The sequence below is a fragment of the Dreissena polymorpha genome, chromosome 2 (assembly GCF_020536995.1).
Source record: "Dreissena polymorpha isolate Duluth1 chromosome 2, UMN_Dpol_1.0, whole genome shotgun sequence".
NCBI lineage: Eukaryota > Metazoa > Mollusca > Bivalvia > Myida > Dreissenidae > Dreissena > Dreissena polymorpha.
The window spans coordinates 20099388-20124047 of NC_068356.1; the positions used below are offsets into that span (position 1 = coordinate 20099388).

General features: G+C 35.8%; 1 protein-coding gene across 3 annotated transcripts in view; it reads right to left on the minus strand.

The window, feature by feature from the left end:
* The window catches only part of LOC127866131 (DNA ligase 1-like), a 95646-nt gene that overhangs the window by 64986 nt on the left and 6000 nt on the right, over window positions 1-24660 (minus strand). Inside the window, exons 2-9 of one of the 3 annotated variants that reach the window (XM_052406535.1) lie at window positions 9390-9425; window positions 8816-9044; window positions 8053-8152; window positions 4679-4978; window positions 4198-4383; window positions 3493-3624; window positions 2918-2974; window positions 2505-2583 (exon numbers count right to left, since the gene is read on the minus strand). In XM_052406535.1, the coding sequence (XP_052262495.1) occupies window positions 2505-2583; window positions 2918-2974; window positions 3493-3624; window positions 4198-4383; window positions 4679-4978; window positions 8053-8152; window positions 8816-9044; window positions 9390-9425 (1119 nt within the window). Of the gene's footprint in view, window positions 1-2504; window positions 2584-2917; window positions 2975-3492; window positions 3625-4197; window positions 4384-4678; window positions 4979-8052; window positions 8153-8806; window positions 9045-9389; window positions 9426-24660 lie in introns of all 3 variants that reach the window. The other 2 variants (XM_052406534.1, XM_052406536.1) reach the window with 2 other exon arrangements.

A 24660-nucleotide genomic window follows, 5' to 3' on the forward strand; every position in this document is an offset into this window, starting at 1 on the left:
AGGTTTTCAAATTTGAAGTGTTAGAAAAGTCTCCAAGTGTACATGAACACTATTGATTTGAAGTAGGGATGCAAGAGGTTACAAAAATCATAAACCGGTTAACCTTTTTCTGTAACCGGTTATAAACCAGTTAACCGAAACGCCTTAAGTAGTTAAATTGATTAAGAAAAAAAGTAAAAAAAATGTCATACCGCTTGAACCGCTCTGTAGAAACAAAAGAAATTCTTAATTTAAAATCGCTTGCGTTGATAACATGCCAATTTCGTAATAAAATGTAAGATACAATTTATTTTAATAACTGTGTAAATGTATGCTATATATTTTATTTATTTTTCCTGCGTAAATGCATAACAGTAAAAATTAAAGAACTACACAATGTTCATTTTCACGTGTTATTTACTTATTTTTGGTTGGGCCACTTATATTACATTCGCGTCGTATCGCTCACAAAAATGGTGTGTTCCTTTGTTCATTCAGTTTGAATTTTTGAAACTCAAATTGGCTTAATATACAAATGTTTTTCCCTTTCAATTTAAAGTAAAGTGGGTCATGTGTGTTCAACTAATCCACATCTCTTCTTATTCGATAATTGCATATTTTGTTGTTTTCATTTTAGCGTTTGTAGCCAAAGTATTATCGTTTGATTTTCATTATACAATTAAAAAATGTGGGTAAAATTAAGGACACGAATGTAAATTAAATTCATTTTGACAAAATGTAAGTTGAATATTTTAAATAATTAGTACATTTATTTAATAGCGAAGTAACTAAGTATTATGATCTCAAATACTGATATTTACGTATGTTTGTTAACGTACCATAGCGCGCAAATTTTAAAGTAACATTACTACTCAAAATCAACGAAAATTTCATACAATATTTTGTAAAATAAAGCTAAACAATTAAAAGTCATTGTTCCTTATGGCAATTGCCGAAATTTCAACACCAGATGTGGTCTGGTAAAATAGATGTTTGTGGATACAAAATGCTCGTTTTTATTATAGTTTTAACATGTACCATTTTAGTGTTCATGTGTCGTATAAATAGGGAATTACAGGAAATTAGCATGGAATTTATTGTGGTCACAAATAAATAAAAATGAGCATTTTGTATCTACAAAATCTATGTAATCATACCACATCTAGCGTTGAAATTGTGGCTATTGCTATAAGGAACACTGATTGTTTAGGTGTAAACTTTATCTTACGAAATACTTTACGAAATTTTCTTTGCTTTTGAGCGTTATAGAGACTTTAAGCATATACACAAATACTAAATTTAACGGTTTTATTTTTTAAATATTTTTAGTTGATTTTTAATTATTAATAATTTGCTTTCTTAAATAAATTTTGCATCGGACGGTAATGGTGTAATCGCTGGACGTAAATTATAATAATTATATTAATTCTTGATAAACAAAATGGACGTTAACTCGTCAAGATTTTAACTACCAATGCAATTCTTTACAAAATTGTTACTTATAAACATGGTATTTTCGCGAGCAATCAGTGTTGGATATTGGTTAACAAAACATTAAAATAAGCCGTCCAATGTCTCAACTGTTTTTTATCGTGAGTTCAATAAATGTGTCAATTACGTCTTCGCTAATTGTTCTTTTTTTGTCCAGGTGTTCAAGCAGAAAGATGAGTGGAATATTGTTAGAGATGCTTAAAGATTCGGACATTCTGATCTCGCGAAACAAATAAGAAAATCAACGGATTATTTATAATTCAAAGATGATTTTGAAGGAGTCAAACAGACTTTCTTGACACAAAAACAAGAAGTCCACATCACATTTTAAGGAGTCTTTGACTCTGGGACTCCTGTTAGTGTCGACGGTTGCTATGCATGAATATCAGGAAATAACAAAGTTATTAACATTAACTTGAACAGCTTCATTGCTTAAATGCAAGAATCTACCAATCTAAAGTCCTCAAGGTCACACATAAATATTTCAGGTAAGGTATTTTTGGAACAGAGTGCCCCATTTGGAACAAACTTAACGCACCCAACCTTAAAGTTCACTCTCAAATTTGAGCCAATTCCTATCCTCAAAATTTGAATTAAACAAGAGCTGTGTTAGTGAAGCACAATGCCCCCTACTGCGCTTTGAAGCCATATATTTGACCTTTGACCTTGAAGGTTGTCCTTGTCCTTTCACCACTCAAAATGTGTAGCTCTATGAGATACACATGCATGCAAAATATCAAGTTGAAGTCATCTTCAATATTGCAAAAGTTATGACCAAGGTTAAAGTTTTGGGACAGACACACACATTCAATGACAGACACACACATACAATCACAGACACACAAATACAATGACAGACAGGCAGGCCAAAAACAATATACAACGTCTGGATTAAGTTTATCCACATCTGTGAAACCGTGAGTTAAAAATATATAGAAAAGAAGGCACAAGAGCTAGTAAAAAGAAATCATTAATCAGTGCCCAGAAAAACAAATACAAAACCATAACAAAGTTTGAATAACCCAACAACTTACGGCTTCTTCTCTACAGGTTTGTCTTCACTCAATTCTTCCTTAGGTTCTTCCTTGACCACTATCTTTTCTGCTTTTGGAGCTACAATAAGGGTGAGATCAAAATATTATTTCAGATGCATTTTATACATGTATGAGGAAATAATTCAAATTTATAACAGTTTTTACGTTTATTACAGGCTCTTTGCTTGTAAAATGTGATTTAGGCTAAATTGAAATCAATTATAGTAGTGTATACTATAGAAAATTCACTTTTAACTATGATAGTGTATATTGATTCACTCTTGTAAATGAAATAAATTATTGTGAAAAAAATAATATGATTATGTTTGCCTATATGTTTTATTTGCTTTAAATTTACAGTTATTATTATAAAACATATCCTCCGCCAAACATATGTCAGCCAAAATTCTTACAAAAGAAACTACTGGCAGTCTTCTTTTCTGTGACTTTCTTCTCCGGACTTTTCGCTCCTGTTAATACATTTCCAGCACAAGATTACAATGCATGCACTTCTTAAGATTATTCTTGATTAAAAATTCCGAAATCAAAGCAAAGTGATTTAAATGTGAAATGTCAATAGTTAAAATGCAAACTAATTACTACTAAATAAATTGTGAACATATTATTTCTTTGTTACAGGGTCTAATTTGCTGTTTACATTATACAATAACAAAATGAATCAACATTTATGAAAAATCAGAATACATATGAGCCTTGTTCTGCGAAAACTGGGCTTAATGCATGTGCAGAAAGTGTTGTCCCAGATTAGCCAGTGCAGTCTGCACAGGCTAATCAGGGACGACACTGTCCGCCTATATTGGATTTATGCTAAGAAGAGACTTCATTTAAACGAAAAATATAAAAGCGGAAAATGTCGGCCCTGCTTAGCCTGTGCAGACTGCACAGGCTAATCTGAGACGACACTTTACGCACATGCATTATGCCCAGTTTTCTAAGAACATGACTCATATTATTAAAGGATGAAAACCTTTTTCTGCAGACTTGGGTGTAGCCGATTTAGTTTTTTTCTCCTTGGGGGATTCATCTTCCTTTTTAATCTTCCCTTTCTGTCCTTTAGGGGTGGAGACCCCTTTGCCAGGTCTACTCTTTTTCTGGTGGCCTGAAAATTATTTTCTTTTTTTTCTAATCTTTTAATGTTAACATTCTGGAAAGCCATGCATAACATGAATAAATATTTAAAATTGGAACAGGGCTTTGACATTGTGACAATGACCTTTAAGTAGGTGACATATTCTTATGCTGAACTCGGTGTAAATTTGATCACCTTGTGTTGCAATTTATTATGAAGTCCCATCATGCACACACAAATTATGAGCTTTTGACAGAAATGTCTAGGTTCAATCTACAGTCAAACCTGCGTACAGCTGACAGTCATGGGGAGAGGCCAAAGTGGCTGTTGTTGGTAGGATGAATATAAAACCTTCAAGTCAGATAAATGCTTTAAAGTCATATGGATTTATGGAGTAATAAAAGCGAATTATTTTCATGTAAGAAATATTTCAGCACAATAAAAAGCTTCATGGGTGGGGGAGGCATTAGTAAGGGAGTAATAGATACAGCATAATGCAGTTTTTAATTCCTTTAGAAAAAATCTTAGTGCTAATATTTAGCACATGAAATACAAATTTCATGAGTAAATAACACTAAACTGAAACAATTGATAATTGAATACCTTTTGATTCAACTTCATCTTCCTCCATAGGTTCGTCTTTCACGGAAACTTCACATTTGTCTTGTAGAGATTCTGTAACCGACTTTGTTTTCTTCTCCTTGGTGGATTCATCTTCCTTCTTAGTTTTCTTTTTCTGTCCTTTAGGAGTAGAGACACCTTTACCAGGTTTACTCTTTTTCTGGTGGCCTGAAAATTATTTTCTATTTTCATACCTTCTGAAGGAGAGGGAGTAAGCCATGAATATTTGAAGCCTGTCGCATACAAAAAGCTTAAAAAAAATTAAAACATCTTGAGGAGAATAGGGTAAACACTTTGTGATTGGGGAAAAGATCTGATTTTAGTTCCAAAATAAGCATGTTTGCCAGCTTATTACAATAAGCTATTTATTACACAGCAAAACAACGTTATATTAGTCATTGGATGTTTGAGGTTGGGGAAAGTGAGACCATACCTAAAAAAAAAGTTTATTTGTAAGGCATACCTTTTGAATTCTCTTCATCTTCCTCCATCATTTCCTCTGACACTGAAACCTCACATTCTGTTGTTGCCTGCTTTTCTTTATCACTAGCAGCATTTTTATTTCCTTCCGGACTTACTGCACTTTCCTTTTTGATTTTGGTTGTATCTTCAGGTTTAGTATTATCTTTCTCCACAGAGTCTGTGACTTGGTCAGCAGTCTTACTGCCTTCAGTGATATCGTCTGTGACCATGTCTTCTTCTTTCCTTTCAGCAATTGTGGTTGGAATCTTTTTACGTGCACTTCCACCTATGCTTTTTCGAGCTGAAAAAATGTTAATCTGTTTAATGAACAGCCTTGTATTAGTCATATCTCATTTTCAGTTTGCTTACTCATATCACATAGGTAAGTTTGTCTACTCATATCACATAGGTAAGTTTGTCTACTCATATCACATAGGTAAGTTTGTCTACTCATATCACATAAGTAAGTTTGTCTACTCATATCACACAGGTAAGTTTGTCTACTCATTTCATATAGGTAAGTTTGTCTATTCATATCATATAGGTCAGTTGGCCTAGTCAAATCACAAAAGTAAGTTTTTCTACTCATATAACATAGGTCAGTTGGCCCAGTCATATCACATAAGTAAGTTTGTCTACTCATATCACATAGGTCAGTTAGCCTAGTCATATCACAAAAGTAAGTTTGTGTACTAATGATGAACTACCCTACCTCTGTGACAGTGTGATGTTTTTCCATTGTTGTATTGGACCAATTTAAAACTAAAAGACAATAACTTACAAGCACACATAAGGCATTGTTGCTTGTCATCTTGGTCCAAGTTTCTCTCAAAATATGCACTGTAACACTTGAATCCGTTTTCATTCCTAACGATTTATTTCATAAGCGAGAGTTGTCTCCCTTCTGTTTACATTTGTTATAACTCAGTAGTTTGATGTCAATATCCGCAAATTGAACTTGCATTATCCATTAAGCACCTATTTGTATGTTATTTATGTATCAAGTGTATTATCCAGTCGTAACCCTCAGTTAATTTAAGGAATCCATGCTTGTGTAAATATGTGACGATGTCAGCTTTCGATTATACGCCATTTTGTATCCATGGACGATTTTGGGCCAGTCCGTGGCCGTTTTTTGGCCTGTGGTCGATTTATGGCCGCGGCCAATTTTCAGCCAGTTTTCGACCAGATTTCGGCCAGTTTTCAGGCCAGTTTTCGGGCCAGTTTTCGGCCCCATTTCGGCCACACTTCGAACGTTTTGTTGATTTTCGAGTCAGTCTTGATTTTTCTTGTGGGGGAGAACCATTTACATCAGCTTGCTCCCGATAAGTGTAAATAACTAATCCATGTTGTGAATTAATCCGAACAATTAGTAAAGGAGACACTTCTACGTGAACATATTTCCATTATTGCGACTTTTTACAGAATATTTGTCAACTCAGCACAGAACTTTAGAGTATTTATTCCTGACGAAGTATTTTAACTACATGTACATTTGAATACGTACAACTGTGTAAGCTTTGTATACATCATCACTGTGACGCGAATGCTGAGGTTATTCTCAACCATGTGCATCTTAACGGTGGTGGAATAAAATGAGTTGGTACTTGGAGACATTGTTTATTTTGATATAAACTCATTGTTAATACTCTACCAATATTTAGAGCTAGGCCCCAACAATTTCAAATAGGTCAGTTGGCCTAGTCATATCACATAAGTAAGTATGTCTACTAATATCACATAGGTCAGTTAGCCTAGTCAAATCACATAAGTAAGTTTGTCTACTCATATCACATAGGTCAGTTAGCCTAGTCAAATCACAAAAGTAAGTTTGTCTACTCATATCACATAGGTCAGTTGGCCTAGTCAAATCACATAAGTAAGTTTGTCTACTCATATCACATAGGTCAGTTAGCCTAGTCAAATCACAAAAGTAAGTTTGACTACTCATATCACATAGGTCAGTTGGCCTAGTCATATCACATAAGTAAGTTTGTCTACTAATATCAAATAGGTCAGTTGGCCTAGTCATATCAGTTTGCCTACTGACATTTTTCCGAGACAGGCCTTGTCAGTTACAGCTGTGCCCAAGTATTAAGAGTACATAACTGACAACTGCCCAACTTCAGTGTGCGACACTAACAGCGGTTCACTTGAACATAACCATCTAATGCTGCTTATCAAAATCTGGACATTTCATTACAATTGCCAAATTTCACCTTGTGGATTTATAATCTTGAAACATAACAACACGGCCCTCCATAATGCACAATAAGCTTGCATTTTTTTAACCAAATTTGGCAAATATTGACAATAATTTAATTAACTCTTCCCATATAGGACACTATTCTTATTTAATTTAAAGTCAATTTAAATTTAAATTGAATGCAATACGAATTTTGAAAATCAGTCGAGAGTGAAAGAATATCTATTTAAATATTTAATTTGCGTTTAGACTAAAATTTAATGACTTATTTGTTTACTAACATACAAAATCAGACCATAAGTGGGTATCTAAACCTTAGGTTGAATAATATACATGATAATAATACATGTACCTTTGGGGTGTTTAAGGGCATTAAAACGCAGTTCGCTTTTTTCGAAGAAAAATGTATTGCCAGGATAGCCAGATTTTCCAAATTCGACCCAACTTCTGGTGTGATTATATACACATTTGGACACCTCCCCCTAACAGCCATGTGTTTGTTTATTTATGTGTTTCTTTATGACTCACTTACAGCAAGACTCTCTCAAAACAACCACATGTACCTTTGGGGTGTTTAAGGGCATTAAAACGCAGTTTGCTTTTTCCGAAGAAAAATGTATTGCCAGGATAGCCAGATTTTCCAAATTTGACCCCACTTCTGGTGTGATTATAAACAAATGTGGACACCTCCCACTAACAGCCATATGTTTGTTTATTTATTTATGTGTTTCTTTATGACTCACTTACAGCAAGACTCTCTCAAAACAACCAATAGGTGCCATGATTAAGTGGTTTTTCAATCTTCCAACACCAAAATGTTCCATATCTAACATTGCTGATTGATCAATCGTACAAGGTGAGGGGGGAGGGTAATGTAGAATTTTTACTACTTTTTAAGTCAGGCTTTCTACCAACTCAGCTCATTTGACCCCAATAGTTCAAATCTATCATGCACACTAACCAAATAAGAAGGGCTTATTCTTCTAGTCCGCACATGCTATCAGGGACAAAACTTTTGGCCTAAACTCGATTTTTGCTAAGAACAGACTTTCTTGAAACGAAACAAATCATAAAAGCGGAAAGTTTCGCAAAGAGAAATCTGGGATGACACTTAATGCACATACATTAAAACAATTTTTCGTGGAGCATAGTCCATATATTTTTGTTACCTGTCTTCCTGGGTGGGAATGGTGACTTGACAGGTGTGAATGTGGTTGACACACCTGGGGACTGGAAACCCACGCCAGAATCCTGACTGGTACCATTGCTCTACATCACAAAAAGAGAACGAGTTGATAATAGCATCAAGGTCAATAATGAAAATGTTCATCTGAGCACAATATTACTGCTCCTTTCATTTTGATGTTCAGATAACAGAATATCTGGTTACAGGGGTGTATACATTACAAAGGCTCAAGAAAATTCTTGATGTTTTACTAATAATTTTTCAGATATGTGCCTCAAGAATTCACCCATACAGTGCTTTTTTCATTTATTTTGAGAATTGGGCCTGGTCCCATGGGATTGGGAAAATTGGTGTTGTTTTAACTTAAATTTGCAAATAAGTGTTGCTGATTTTTGGCTAATGAAACTCTTTAAAATTAAGATTATAACAGTATTAAATTGACTTAGGTTCAAAGTGGAGGCCTTGATAAGAGATGAACTAAATGTTTTATGTATGAAAAAAAATTGGGGGGAAACTTTCACTGGGGAATTTTTAGGTACCATTTTGGAACCATTTTGGAACAAATATATACTTTTTTCTATTGCCTTTTTGGGGGAATGGGTCCGTCTGCAGGCCCCAGATTTAAAGAAAATCTAATATTTAATGAATGCAGAGCTTCAGTGGATATCACATTTAATACAAAACATCCATGGCAGAATCAACATCATAATTTTATCCCCATTACCATATTTTATTACCGAATTAACCTTTTCAAGCCGTTGCCCCGGAGACTGTAGGCCTTCAGACCCTTCCGCCGCCTTTCCATCGGTTGCCGTGGCGTTCTTCACAGGACTAACAGCCTTGCAATTGTTCTCTTCCTCCTCATCACTCTCAATGATTCGAGCTCGCTTACGTAAGGGCGCCTTTACCGGCGAGTCATCAAGCTTTGAGGGAGAAACGTTGGCTTGCTTCAGTGGCGATTTTTCTGCTGATTTCCTGTAAAATAATTGTCTGCAGTGTTGCTAGATTAAGAAAAACTTAAAAAGTAGATTGAAATACAAACATTTCTGTTTAAAAACTCATGAAAAACTACAATAAAATTAACCCATAAGGTACATTACTTATTGCATAATTTCTACTACAAAAACAAGTTTTACCAATTCAATATTGTCTAGTGATGGAACAGTCTGAAAGCGTATTTTGTTATCTAGTAAATAGATTGGTAAGGCAATGCCCTTTATACATATGGCATATGGATATCTATGTTATGCTCAGACAATTTACACATATTCTTTAAATTCTGTACATGATGAAAAAACATCCAGCCTTTTTTAAACATACCCAACATCCTTTTTTGGTCCCGACGAGAAAAATGACCTGAAAAAGAAATGAGAATACAGTTTAATGTTTTTTTAAAAGAAATTTTTGTCAAAAAAATAGACCCAGAATTACATTTTACCCTTTCCCACTCAGAAGCAAAGTGAAAATGGCTATGTGCAAACAGCATAAAACCAGAACAGCCTGCGATTAACTCTAAGTCTGTTAAGATTTTATCAATCGAAGCCATATTGTTTTTTTTAATTAATTTTATGTTTTCATGTTGTAAGAACCCAATTATGAAATTAAAATAAAATTTTAGTTATATTGCGTTTCCCCATTTCCACGTTCTGAGAAATATGGAGAATATATATAAAGCAATGAGAAAAAATAGGGCTGTGATTTATTAACTATGACACTATCAAAACAGAATGCTTCGACAGCGATTTTTCTTCCCCAATTGGGAAAAGTACCTGTACCATGCCAATTGGGAACAAGAGCACCGCATAACAGGTGGCACGCAAGGCTGTGAAAGCTTGTCAGATTATTTTTTTTTAGAGGTCACAGTGACCTTGACCTTTGACCTAGTGACCCAAAAATGGGGGCGGCGTGTAGAACTCATCAAGGTGCATCTACATATAAGGTTTCAAAGTTGTAGGTGGAAGCACTTTGATTTTAGAGCCTATGTTAAAGTTTTATATTAGAGGTCACAGTGACCTTGACCTTTGACCTAGTGACCCAAAAATGGGTGTGGCATGTGGAACTCATCAAGGTGCATCTACATATGAAGTTTCAAAGTTGTAGGTGGAAGCACTTTGACTTTAGAGCCTATGTTAAAGTTTTATCTTAGAGGTCACAGTGACCTTGACCTTTGACCTAGTGACCCAAAAATGGGTGTGGCGTGTAGAACTCATCAAGGTGCATCTACATATGAAGTTTCAAAGTTGTAGGTGGAGCACTTTGATTTTAGAGCCAATGTTAAGGTTTTAGCACAACGCCTACGGCGGACGAGCTGGCTATGAAAATACCTCGGGTTTTCTCCGAAAACAGCCGAACTAAAAATTAGCGTGAAGAACCCTGAAATTGGGAAATTTCTCGTTGTGAAATGTTCCAATTGGGAATTAGTTTTTTTAATTGCTTGATATCAAAAGCAAAAATCTACTCAAATATTGATTAACATTCATTTTTGCTTGAAATGTTAAGTGTAAGTACTCATTTTATCTGTTCACTTGCAGATAATGCACTTTTGTTACAAAATTGATGGAATTTCCTTCCTTTTGGGAAATTTTCAGACAGAAATTGGGAATTTTGTAGTCAATTGGGGAAAAAATCCCTGTTCGATAATGGTTTTTAACCCTAATGTTGCGGTTAAATAAGCAATCATAGTGCATAATAGAAAGTATATGTTGAAACCTAACAATAATTAGGTTTATTAAATATAAATATTATTGAAATGCGTTAAATAATTTTGCAATGTGATATAACAAATATTGAACATCAATGACTTAGAACTTAGATCTGAAAACAAACATGAAAGAAAAAACTTAAACACTTATGTTTCATGGAATGACATGTGTTATTACCCGCAATGTATGATATTAAAAAGTGTCTTAATTGTTGGACTCCGTGAACTCTGTTCAGACTCCTAAATCTCAAAAGTTAGGAGCCCAAAGGACTCCTTTATACTCAGATTAGTTAGTGTCGAACTCTGGACATGTGTTATGACCACAAAAATGCAATATTAATTGTTGGACTCCTTGAAATCTGTTCGGATTAGTTAGTGTCGAACACTGTCAGACAATGACTATAACGACGATCATTCTCATGATTTCCAGTGTTCATTGGAAAGAAAGTCATGTTTATTCCAGTGTGATGCTTTTTTTTTTAATTGCGTAACACAAAATTATGTAAGTTTGTTTATGGAATAATAGTAGCTTTATCAAATGTTTTATATGCCCCTTATTTTTTTAATAATTTAAAAAATATTTTATGAACAACATGAGCCAGAGTTTCGTTTTTCCATTCAGATTCTATTTTTAGAAGAAGCCATACATGCCAGAAATTTTCAGGTCCGAATCAGGACATTCCATTAACAAGAGGGCCAAGATGACCCTAGTTCGCTCACCTGAGAGGAGTCTGTTTATTCAATCTTTACCTAATGTCATACATGACCTAGCAGGGGTTTTTATCGGATTTTGGGGAAAGGGCATGGCCTTTTTTGAGGGGAAAACAAGATGTGTTTGTGAAGCACAATGTCCCCCTATATGATGTTTGACCTTGAAGGATGACCTTGACCTTGTGAAGGATGACCTTGACCTTTCACCACTCAAAATGTGCAGCTCTATGAGATACACATGCATGCCAAATATCAAGTTGCTATCTTCAATATTGCAAAAGTATTCATAAAATAAGCGATTTGGGCCACATATATTTGACCTCTGACCTTGAAGGATGACCTTGACCTTGACCTTTCACCACTCAAAATGTGCAGCTCCATGAGATGCACTTGCATGCCAAATATCAAGTTGCTATCTTCAATATTGCAAAAGTATTTATAAAATAAGCGATTTGGGCCACATATATTTGACCTCTGACCTTAAAGGATGACCTTGACCTTTCACCACTCAAAATGTGCAGCTCCATGAGATACACATGCATGCCAAATATCAAGTTGCTATCTTCAATATTGCAAAAGTATTCATAAAATGAGTGATTTTTGCCACATATATTTGACCTCTGACCTTGAAGGATGACCTTGACCTTGACCTTTCACCACTCAAAATATGCAGCTTCATGAGATACACATGCATGCCAAATATGAAGTTGCTATCTTCAATATAGCAAAAGTTATTGCAAAATGTTAAAGTTGGCGCAAACAGACCAACAGACCAACGGACCAACAGACAGGGCAAAAACAATATGTCCCCCACTACTATAGTGGGGGACATAAAAATCGCGCAAAATGCCAGATTTGGGGGGAAAAAATCACAGGAAAAGCCGGATTTTGGGGGAAAATAAGAAAAATCTTAAATAATCAATTAAGCATATTTTACTGTTTTTAAAACAAATTCAAGGAAACAGAAAATTTAATTATGCAATTTTTTTTTATTTTCTACACTGGATCAGGTTAACTTATATGGAGGGAAAAATAAAATCTAGGGGAAAATTTACCAGCTGGGGGGAACAAAAATTCGCAGGGGAAAGGGCCGATTTTTGGCGGGTCACAAAGAAGGAAAAATAAACCTGCCTAGATATTGACAGGACAAACATCCTGGTCAAGTTTCATCATAATTGAACCAAAACTCTGGTGTAGGGAGTGTTTTTTTGTTTTTGTAAGATTTGAAATGGTGACCTATATTTTGAGTTGACCCCCCAAAACTTTGCTTACAAGGATTTTGTATAATATAATGAAAATTTAGACAATCTCAGGGCAATAATTATGGCATTAATTATGTGATTTTGCTCATCATCAAACTTGACTGAGATCTTTCAGCAACTTTGATAAAGAATGCTAGAGTGTTTACAAACCAAATGTGGACGGACGGACAGCGGACAAAGACCAATCCTAAATCCTAAAACCTCACCTGAGCAATGGTGAGCTAAAAAGTGTGTTTCACCGAGCCATTTTCTAACTTGTCCAAGAAACCAACAAGAGGGCCATGATGGCCCTGTATCGCTCCACTGTTTTTTTATGCAAAAAAACGCGCAATGCGCATGGGTTGAAATGTAGTTAAGCATGTGACTTTCTCTGTCTATCCCTCGTCCCACTGGGCACTTAAAGTTGGAAGGGTAAGCATTTTTATATATGGAAAAAGTTACTACCGTGTTAACTAAACAGACTAAAAAGCCCGGGAATTGTTACTTTGAAGCACAGTCCCATTGCTTATAACGTAGGTACATTTATCTCTCCAAAAGATATTGTCGTTCTTTCTATTTCACATATTTTTAGATGCTGAAGATCAAATATATGCATTTGATTTGAAACAGATTCACAAGACCAGTAGGAATCAAAATGCCTTAACCCTTTACCAAACGACACATTTTGGACTTTTCCAATATGAAAAAGGTTGCAGATGACAATTAAATTGTAATAGAATATTAAGGTAGCGCACCTCTAATGATTTCCCGCAATTTATTTTACGATCAATGCCTATTTTCAATGATCGGTTATTTCCGAGAGATGCATTTTATTTTTTTCAAACTTCGAATTTTGATATGTGTTTACTTAATTCATTTAGAATACATTATTTTCACTATAAATATTGACTTTGATCCAATTATCATCTGAAAAATACGAGTTCGCGATTTCTTCAAAGATCGACTAGCCTGTTTACCTGATTACTTATGGATATCTCATTTAAGGTTGCACTAATGTGAAGTTGTCATGGCCGAGTGGTTAAGGCGATGGACTTAAAATCTTTTGGGATCTTCCCGCGCAGGTTTGAATCCTGCCGACATCACATTCTTTTTGCGACGCGTTTTATTTCTTTTCTAACGTAATTTGATTTAATATAGCATATAAGCTATGCTTATTGTTAAGTATGTTCAAAATTGTATACACATCCTTCAATTTTTAAAATTAAAACAACGTTATGGCTAAATTGGGTTATTTACTGCTGAAAATACGAATGATGCATGTTGCATTTTTATTTTTATTTCAAAAAGAAAACGGTAAATCTGTCTATTTCTTGGTATTTTTGCTGTATATAGTGTTTCTATAAAAATTAAGTTTAAACTATAACTTAAATGATACTATTTTAAATTTTATGACACTTTGTTTTTAACCGACCCAATTTTTACTTGGCTGAAATCACTTACATTTCATGGTGCTATTCCATTGATAAAAATTTGTAAACAAGAGGGCCATGATGGCCCTGAATCGCTCACCTGACTTACCTTGCTTCATGAACTTAAATTTTATTAGACCAATATACAATCCCAAGCCAAATTTCATTAATTAATACATTCTGACAAAATTTCATTAAGACGTGATGAAAACTGTGACCTCTTTCATCTACACAAGGTTTTACTAGAATTTGCCCAGTGACCTATTTTTTGACCCCAGATGACCCATATACGATCCAAAATCAGATATTATCAAGATAAACATTCTGATCATATTTCATTAAGATCATATGAAAACTATGACCTCTATTGTCTTCACAAAGTTTTTCTATGATTTGACCTAGTTTTTGACCCCAGATGACCCTAATACAATCCCAACCCAGATTTCATCAAGATTAATATTCTGGCCAAATTTCATAAAGATTTAATGAAAACTGTGACCTCTACTGTCTACAAAAGTTTGTTTTTTTAATCTGACCTAGTTTTTGACCCTAGATGACCCAAAGTCAATCCCAATCCAGATTTTAACAAGACAAACATTCTGACTATATTTCAATAAAATCTGATTAAAACTGTGACCTCTATAGTCTACACAAGGTTTTTCTATTATTTGACCTAGTGCCTAGTTGCTGACCCCAGATGACCCAAATACAATCCAAACAGGGCTCCTCTTGCCCAAAAATTTCTGTGGCCAACATTTTAGCCAAATGGAATTTTGTGTAGCCAAATTTTAGAAACTGTAGCCAAAGTTTTAGCAAAGCATTTGCAGGGGTCAAAGTTGGATATTTTGAAAATCCTGAACTTAAAGCTGGGGGCCAGGGGGCCGCAGGGCCCTCGGTGGGTCCAGGGGACAAGGGGGCCAGAGGCCCCCAGAAGCTCCTGGATTCGACACATTTAAAGGGTGCCTGTACCTGTTCTGGTGATTCTATTTTCTTAAAAAAACAACATACACATATATTTAAAAATCTTCATGTATTTGATAAAGAACACAAAGTTAGTCGAAAGGCAATTCATTCACATGCACCCTCTGTCTGGCATGGACTCGACTGCAGGTGTTGCTTTTGAAGAACCAGATAAAACCTGTAACAGTGGTTACAAATTATATTTTTCACACATACTTTAAAAAAGTCAATAATACATGTTTAATTAATGCAGAATCAAATGTCACCATTTATATTCACAGAATCATGCTGCCAGAAGCCTCCATATACACCTAAGAAAATTGGGTATGGTGGCTTCTGCTAAACAGTTAAAATTGAAAATTTCAGCATGGGTTCCCCTAGTTTTTATCCCAATCGTTGTCTGAATGCTAAATAATTGTATCCTGGTGTGACCCAAATTTGACGATGTAACGGTTACATGAAGCAATATTTAGCAAATAATTTAAGAAATAATGAATGTTTAATAGCACAAAATAATAATTTTAAACTCGGCTGTACTACTTTGAAATGATTCCAAGACAATAATCATCCATTTAATCGATAAAAATAGAACATCGTCGAATTAAGGTGTCGGCGAATTTGGATTACGGTAGGTTGCCCATATTTGTTTTACAAAAAGTTTTTAAAAAAACATTTCTTGCTGCTGAGCTCATATGTTGCGGACAATAAAACATTTTATTTAACTAAAAAAGACCTGTCCCAGTCAGCAAAAATGGCGTATTTGATCGTATTTTCAATTACTGTTAAAATTCTTTTCCTGATTTATGCTTTATTCAAAGGTCAAAATGTTTTAAAAGCTCACAATCAATGAATCATACGTTATTAATAAAAAAAAAATTGGCAAATTTGCTAGATCTATCTTGCCGATTTTTGATGCAAAACAACCTAAACAGTAAACTTTAGCAACAGAAAATACGACCAAATTCGGGGTGTTAGTTTAAAAAAATAAAAACCCTACCTGGTTGGTCTTGATGGTTCTTATATTCTTTATGTGATAAGGGCCCTCTGCGTGGAGACGCAATGCCTTCTTCCCACAAGACTAATAATTCAGGGTTTTCTTACAAACTTCTCAAACCGCTTTTCCACAAGCTTCCACTTTTCTCAACCAGTTCACTACCCGCCCGTAGACTACAGCGGGGAATGGCCACCCATTATAAACTGTACGCTGAAGTTTCTTTAGCTACCAACAGGCAAGTATCTCGTTGCCATTTTTCTCAACTTAAGTCTAAACACAGCTTCCCATTCGGCATCAAATATACGCAAAAAGTACTCAAATTGATTTAAATCAGCAGCAATCTTTAATCTTTAATCAGATGTAATTGTTTATTTAATCCTCTACGATGTACGATTTGTTTTCACATCAGTAATTTGTCTCGATGACCGGTGTTAATGCCGACTGCGTATGAATTTTTCAGGTCAATAACACGGCGATGTATTGATGCACAGTCTACAGCTGAAAGCGGTTAATATCTGGGACGGCATGTCAGGAAAAAAATCAATACTGATAATTCGCAATTTTCATTAATTAAGCAACGATTAATAACACTTATCCTTTATGGATTTTCATGAAAGAAAAACCATAATAAAGAAAATTTTATTCTCTTTAATCTGATATATAAACAAGTTTGGAAAGAATTGGATGAAAAATTTGGACTTTATTGCATAAACACCATTTTCTCAATTCAAGGGGAGGTAATTCTGTACTTCATGGACCAATAATGCTCATTTTTTGTAGGGTTCGTGTCCTCATTAATATAAAGACACTGTGCAAATTTGGAAAGGATCGGACAAAAAATGTGGAAGATTTTTGAAAGTTTTCACAAAATAGGCAAAAACGAATAAACATGCAAAGTGCAACGAGCTCCTGCGGCCATGTTTTTTGACGAATCAAATTTCTTTGAACAACTTTTTCAGGGGAGCCTTCAAAGGTCATCCCTGTGAATTTTTTTGAAAATCTGATGAGCGGTTTCTGACAAGAAGATTTTTTAAGGTTTTTACCATATATGGTCATGGCGGCCATCTTGGTTATGTGATCAAATTTTTTTTAACAATTCTTTTGTCCCATGACCTAGGGATGCTCCACATGAAATTTAGTTGAAATTGGCTCAATGGTATAGTAGAAGAAGATGTTTACAAATTGTTTACAGACAGACGGACGGACGGACAGACGACGGACGCTGAGTGATCACAATAGCTCACCCCGAGCTATCGCTCAGGTGAGCTAAAAAATAAATGTCTGTAAAAGAATACTTATTTCATCTTGTTTAAACTTAAAACACCTTTACTGCATCTGTACACACCAACTGCATGCCCATATTTGGAAATTTGAATGAATTATTGAACTTTTATATACCCCAGGGGTGAAAATAAAATGGACAAAGCCGAGCGTGAGGGTGGTTTTGAAAAAATCGGTATATTTTTTTAAGAAGCATGGAAAGCCTACTTACAAATTTGCATGTAGTTCAGTGAAATGATGCTGATTAGGAAAATAATTAATTAAATTATATTTGGATATGTGCCCATTAGAGGTGCGCTACCTTAAGGAAATAATCAGGTAGGGTAGAAATAATTGTGATAATAGGAGAAATTGCTCATCTAGAGCAATTTCTCATTTTATCATAATTATTTATAAAGTCGTCAGCTATAAACCCGTAAAATCCTGTTGGTGTTTGGTAAAGGGTTAATAATCTCTGGTTCCTTTTTAGAGCCTTTCACACATTTATAACAAATACAATAGTAGCATCTTTCTTTGTAAAGAATCATCTCAAACATGGGCTGTTTGTAAAACATGCATGCCCCCCCCCCCCCATATGGGCTGTCATTTGTAGTGGCAGCCATTGAGTGAATACGTTTTTTGGCACTGTGACCTTGACCTTTGACCTAGTGACCTGAAAATCAATAGGGGTCCATCTGTGAGTCATGATTAATGTACCTATGAAGTTTCATGATCCTAGGCGTAAGCTTTCTTTAGTTATCATCCGGAAACCATTTTACTGTGTCAAGTCACCATGACCTTGACCTTTGACCTAGTGACCTGAAAGTCAATAGGGGTCATCTGCGAGTCATGATAAATGTACCTATGAAGTTTCATGATCCTAGGCGTAAGCGTTCTTGAGTTATAATCCGGAAACCATTTTTCTAAGATGAGTCACCGTGACCTTTGACCTAGTGACCTGAAAATCAATAGGGGTAATCTGCGAGTCATGATCCATGTACCTATGAAGTTTCATGATCCTAGGAATAAGCATTCTTGAGTTATCATCCAGAAACCCTTTTTTACTATTTCGGGTCACAGTGACCTAGACCTTTCACCTGAGAATCAATAGGGGTCATCTGTGAATCATGATCAATGCACCTATGAAGTTTCATGATCCTAGACATAAAACGTTCTTGAGTTATCATCCGGAAACCATTTTACTATTTCCAGTCACCGTGACCTTGACCTTTGACCTAGTGACCTGAAAATCAATAGGGGTCATCTGCGAGTCATGATCAATGTACCTATGAAGTTTCATGATCATAGGCATAAGCGTTCTTGAGTTATCATCCGGAAAACATTTTACTATTTCGGGTCACCGTGACCTTGACCTTTGACCTAGTGACCTCAAAATCAACAGGGGTCATTCTGAGTCATGATCAATGTACCTTTGAAGTGTCATGATCCTAGGCCTAAGCGTTCTTGAGTTTTCATCCAGAAACCATCTGGTGGACGGACATACGGACAACGGACGGACCGACATGTGCAAAACAATAAACACCCTCTTCTTCGAAGAGGGGCATAAATATAATTAACAACCCACACATCCCTTAGACCAACAGGCCTGAGAATATTATGATAAACTAAAGATTATTTCTTATATCCATAAATGTATTTAATTAAGTAATACATTTGACTTCTAAGATCAATTCATAACTTAAGAAAATTATAAAATGATCAGAAATTTATAAGGATCGTTGAGCAATTGACAATCATATCTCCACAATTCATGGGTCACAATTCACAAATGGAACAATGAATCATTAGTTATTAAAAAGCAGCATATACGATAGTTAAGAACATTGCACTTCATTAATTCCACCACCTCTTGGATACTAAGTTTGAGTTTACAATGCAGTATCATATATTGACTTTTCTGGAAACAATTATGTTCATGGAAGTTGTGTTTTAAAATCAATAAGATATTATTAAACTGGTTTAAACACTACAAAAAAGACATTTAATAAACATGTTTGTTTTTTTTCCGGATATATGGTCACTTCCGACATATTTAAATAAATCCTGACTTTTTTCAGTTTATAAGAAAAACATTCAGAGCACATGTTCTTACTTCAATTCCTTTGTAAGCAGTCACCATCTGATCTGAAATGGCACTAAATGACAGGGTTTTATCTCATGTTTACAAGATGTTGTTGTTGTTGTTGGTCACAGCCACACGGCCGCAGTAATCTCCCCTGGTAAACGTCATATGTTCAGTTTTGTGACCTTCCGGGACAGGGTCAAATTTGAGCCCTGGGGAATAATTTGAACAAATTTGGTAGAGAACTATTAGATATCACAACATACCAAATTTAGTAGCCCTAGGCTCTTTAATTAAGAACAAGAAGATTTTTGAAGTTTGCACAAAATAGGCCTTATTTAAGCATATGTTCATTTTTGTGACCCCTGGGGCAAGGTCAAATTTGTTCCCAGGGGCATAATTTGAAAAAACTAAGTAGAGAACTATTAGATGTCACTACCTACCAAATTTGATAGAAATAGGCCCAATGGTTATGGACAAGAAGATTTTTATAGTTTGCACAAAATGGGCCCAATATAAGCATATGTTCAATTTTGTGACCCCTGGGGAACGGTCAAATTTGATCCTAGGGGCTTAATTTGAACAAACTTGGTAGAGGACTATAAGATGTCATTACATACCAAATTTGGTAGCACTATGCCATACGGTCATGGACTAGAAGATTTTTAAAGTTTGCACAAAATAGAACTTATATAAGCAAATTTTCGATTTTTTGACCCCAGGGGCATAATTTGAACAAACTTGGTAGAGGACTATTAGATGTCACTACATACCAAATTTGGTAGCCCTAGGCCCAATGGTTATGGACAAGAAGATTTTTAAAGTTTTCACAAAATAGGCCTTATATAAGCAAATTTTCAATTTTTTGCCCCCCCCCGGGGCAGGGTCAAATTTTACCCCAGGGGCTTAATTTGAACGAACTTGGTAGAGGACAATAAGATGTCACTACATACCAAATTTGGTAGCCCTTGGCCCAATGGTTATGGACAAGAAGATATTTAAAGTTTTCACAAAATAGGCCTTATATAAGCAAATGTTCAATTTTTTGACCCCCCAGGGCAGGGTCAAATGTGACCGCAGGGGCATAATTTGAACAAACTTGGTAGAAGACTATAAGATGTCACTACATAGCAAATTTAGTAGCCCTAGGCTCAATGGTTATGGTTAAAAAAAAAATAAAGTTTGCACAAAGTAGGCCTTATATTAGCAAATTTTCTATTTTTTAACCCCCCGGGGCAGGGTCAAATTTGACCCCAGAGGCATAATTTGAACAAACTTGGTAGAGGACTATAAGATGTCACTACATAGAAAATTTGGTAGCCCTAAGCCCAATGGTTATGGACAAGAAGATTTTGAAAGTTTGCACAAAATAGGCCTTATAAAAGCAAATTTTCTATTTTTTAACCCCCCAGGGCAGGTTCAAATTTGACCCCAGGGGCATAGTTTGAACAAACTTGGTAGAAAACTATAAGATGTCACTACATAGCAAATTTGGTAGCCCTAGGCCCAATGGTTATGGACAAGAAGATTTTTAAAGTTTGCACAAAATAGGCCTTATATAGCAAATTTTCAATTTTTTAACACCCCGGGGCAGGGTCAAATTTGACCCCAGGAGCATAATTTGAACAAACTTGGTAGAGGACTATAAGATGTCACTACATACCAAATTTGGTAGCCCTAAGCCCAATGGTTATGGACAAGAAGATTTTTAAAGTTTGCACAAAATAGGCCTTATAAAAGCAAATTTTCAATTTTTTAACCCCCCGGGGCAGGTTCAAATTTGACCCCAGGGGCATAGTTTGAACAAACTTGGTAGAAAACTATAAGATGTCACTACATAGCAAATTTGGTAGCCCTAGGCCCAATGGTTATGGACAAGAAGATTTTTAAAGTTTGCACAAAATAGGCCTTATATAGCAAATTTTCAATTTTTTAACACCCCGGGGCAGGGTCAAATTTGACCCCAGGAGCATAATTTGAACAAACTTGGTAGAGGACTATAAGATGTCACTACATACCAAATTTGGTAGCCCTACGCCATACGGTTATGGACAAGAAGATTTTTAAAGTTTGCACAAAATAGGCCTTATATAAGCAAATTTTCAATTTTTTGACCCCCCGGGGCAGGGTAAAATTTGACCCTAGCGGCATAATTTGAACAAACTTACTAGAGGACTTTAAGATGACACTACATACCAAGTTTGGTAGCCCTAGGCCCAATGGTTCTTGACAAGAATATTTATAAAGTTTGCACAAAATAGGCCTTATATAAGTAAATTTTCAATTTTTTGACCCCCAGGGGCAAAGTCAAATTAGACCCCAGGGGCATAATTTGAACAAATTTGAAAGAGGTTCACCACAGGAACATTCCTGAGAAATTTCATCAGAATTGGACCAGTAGTTTAGGAGAAGATGTTTAAAGAAAAAGTTAACGCACGGACGCACGCACGCACACACGACGGACACAGGACCATGACATAAGCCCCGAAGGCCTTTGGCCAGTGGAGCTAATAAAACCAATGTATTGACTAAGTTTCACGATGATTCGGCAAAAAATGTGACTTCTATAGTGTTCGATCACAAGGGTTCTCTCTATATAGTCACATAAGGAAAACTGCCCCACCCCCCTGGCAGCCATGTTTATTGACCCATCCGGATCATTTGCGAACTCATCTGAGATATATATAAAACAAATCTATTCACCAAGTTTAATGATGATTGGGCAAAAAACGTTACTTCTAGAGTGTTCACAAGCTTTTTTTTACTATATAAATATAAGAAAACTGCCCCCCCCCCCCCCCCCCGGCAGCCATGTTATTCAACTGACCGGAACCATTTTCCAACTCAACTCTTGTATCAAGAAAACAAATGTTCTCACCAAAGTTCATGAGAATTGGGCAAAAAATGTGACTTCTAGAGTGTTCACAAGTCATGTTTTCACTATATACATAAAGAGAAAAATGCCCCGCCCACTGGCGGCCATGTTTTTTCACCGATCTGGACCATTTTCGAACTCTTCCGACATATCACTAAAACTAATGTTTTGATTAACTTTCATGATGATTGGGCAAAAATTGTGACTTCTAGAGTGTTTACAAGGTTTCTCTAAAGTCATATAAGGAAAACTGCCCCGCCCATGTTTTTCAATGGACCAGAACCACTTTTGAACTCAACCAACATATCTTTAACACAGACATATAGACAAAGTTACATGAAGATTGGGCATTAAATGTGACTTCTACAGTGTTTACAAGCTTTTTCTTTTTTTTGACCTAGTGACCTAGTTTTTGACCCAACATGACCCAGTTTCAAACTTGATCGAGATTTCATTGGGACAAATCTTCTGACCAAGTTTCATGAAGATCGGACAATAAATGTGGCCTCTAGAGTGTTTACGAACAAATGTGGACGGACGGAGGACGGAAAAAGACCTGTCACAAAAGCTCACCTGAGCAATCAGGTGAGCTAAAAACAAGAGCTGTCACCATAGGATGACATATGCCCCCTATAAACGCTTTGATAGAAGTTATAGCATTTTTCGAAACCTAAACGCAGATTTTGAAACCTAAACGCGGACCCTAAGTTCAAGGTCAAGGTCACAGGGGTTAAAATTTGTGTGCGTATGGAAAGGCCTCGTCCATATACACATGCATACCAAATATAAAGGTTATATCTCAAGGGACATAGAAGTAATGAGCATTTTTCGAAACTTAAACGCAGATTTCGAAACCTAAATGCAGACCCTAAGTTCAAGGTCAAGGTCACAGGGGTGAAAAATTGTGTGCTTATGGAAAGGCATCATCCATATACACATGCATACCAAATATGAAGGTTATATCTCAAGGGACATAGAAGTTATGAGCATTTTTTGAAACTTAAACGCAGATTTCGAAACCTAAACGCGGACCCTAAGTTGAAGGTTTAGGTCACAGGGGTGAAATATTTTGTGCGTATGGAAAGGCCTTGTCCATATACACATGCATACCAAATATGAAGGTTATATCTCAAGGGACATAGAAGTTATGAGCATTTTTCGAAACTTAAACGCAGATTTGGAAACCTAAACGCAGACCCTAAGTTCAAGGTCACAGTGGTGAAAATTTTTGTGGGTATGGAAAGGCCTAGTCCATATACACATGCATACCAAATATGAAGGTTATATCTCAAGGGACATAGAAGTTATGAGCATTTTTCGAAACCTAAACGCAAAGTGTGACGGAAAGACAGACAGACAGACGGATGGACAGTCCGATCACTATATGCCCCTTTTTCTTCGAAAGGGGGCATAAAAACTGTGTGCGTATGGAAAGGCCTTGTCCATATACACATGCATACCAAATATGAAGGTTATATCTTAAGGGACATAGAAGTTATGAGCATTTTTCGTAACCTAAACGCAGATTTCGAAACCTAAACGCGGACCCTAAGTTCAAGGTCAAGGTCACAGAGGTAAAAAATTGTGTGCGTAAGGAAAGGCCTTGTTCATATACACATGCATACCAAATATGAAGGTTATATCTCAAGGGACATAGAAGTTATGAGCATTTTTCGAAACCTAAACACAGATTTCGAAACCTAAACGCGGACCCTAAGTTCAACGTCAAGGTCACAGGGGTAAAAATTTGTGCGCGTATGGAAAGGCCTTGTCCATATACACATGCATACCAAATATGAAGGTAATATCTCAAGGGACATAGAAGTTATGAGCATTTTTCAAAACCTAAATGCAGATTTCAAAACCTAAACGCGGACCCTAAGTTCAAGGTCAAGGTCACAGGGGAAACAAGAGCTGAAACCATAGGATGACATATGCCCCCTATTAACGCTTTGATAGAAGTTATGAGCATTTTTTGAAACTTAAACGCAGATTTCGAAACCTAAACGCGGACCCCAAGTTCAAGGTCAAAGTCAAAGGGGTGAAAATTTGTGTGCGTATGGGAAGGCCTCGTCCATATAAACATGCATACCAAATATGAAGGTTATATCTCAAGGGACATAGAAGTTATGAGCATTTTTCAAAACTTAAACGCAGATTTCGAAACCTAAACGCGGATCCTAAGTTCAAGGTCCAGGTCACAGGGGTGAAAATATGTGTGCGCATGGAAAGGCTTCGTCCATATACACATGCATACCAAATATAAAGGTTATATCTCAAGGGACATAGAAGTTATGAGCATTTTTCGAAACTTAAACGAAATTTCGAAACCTTAA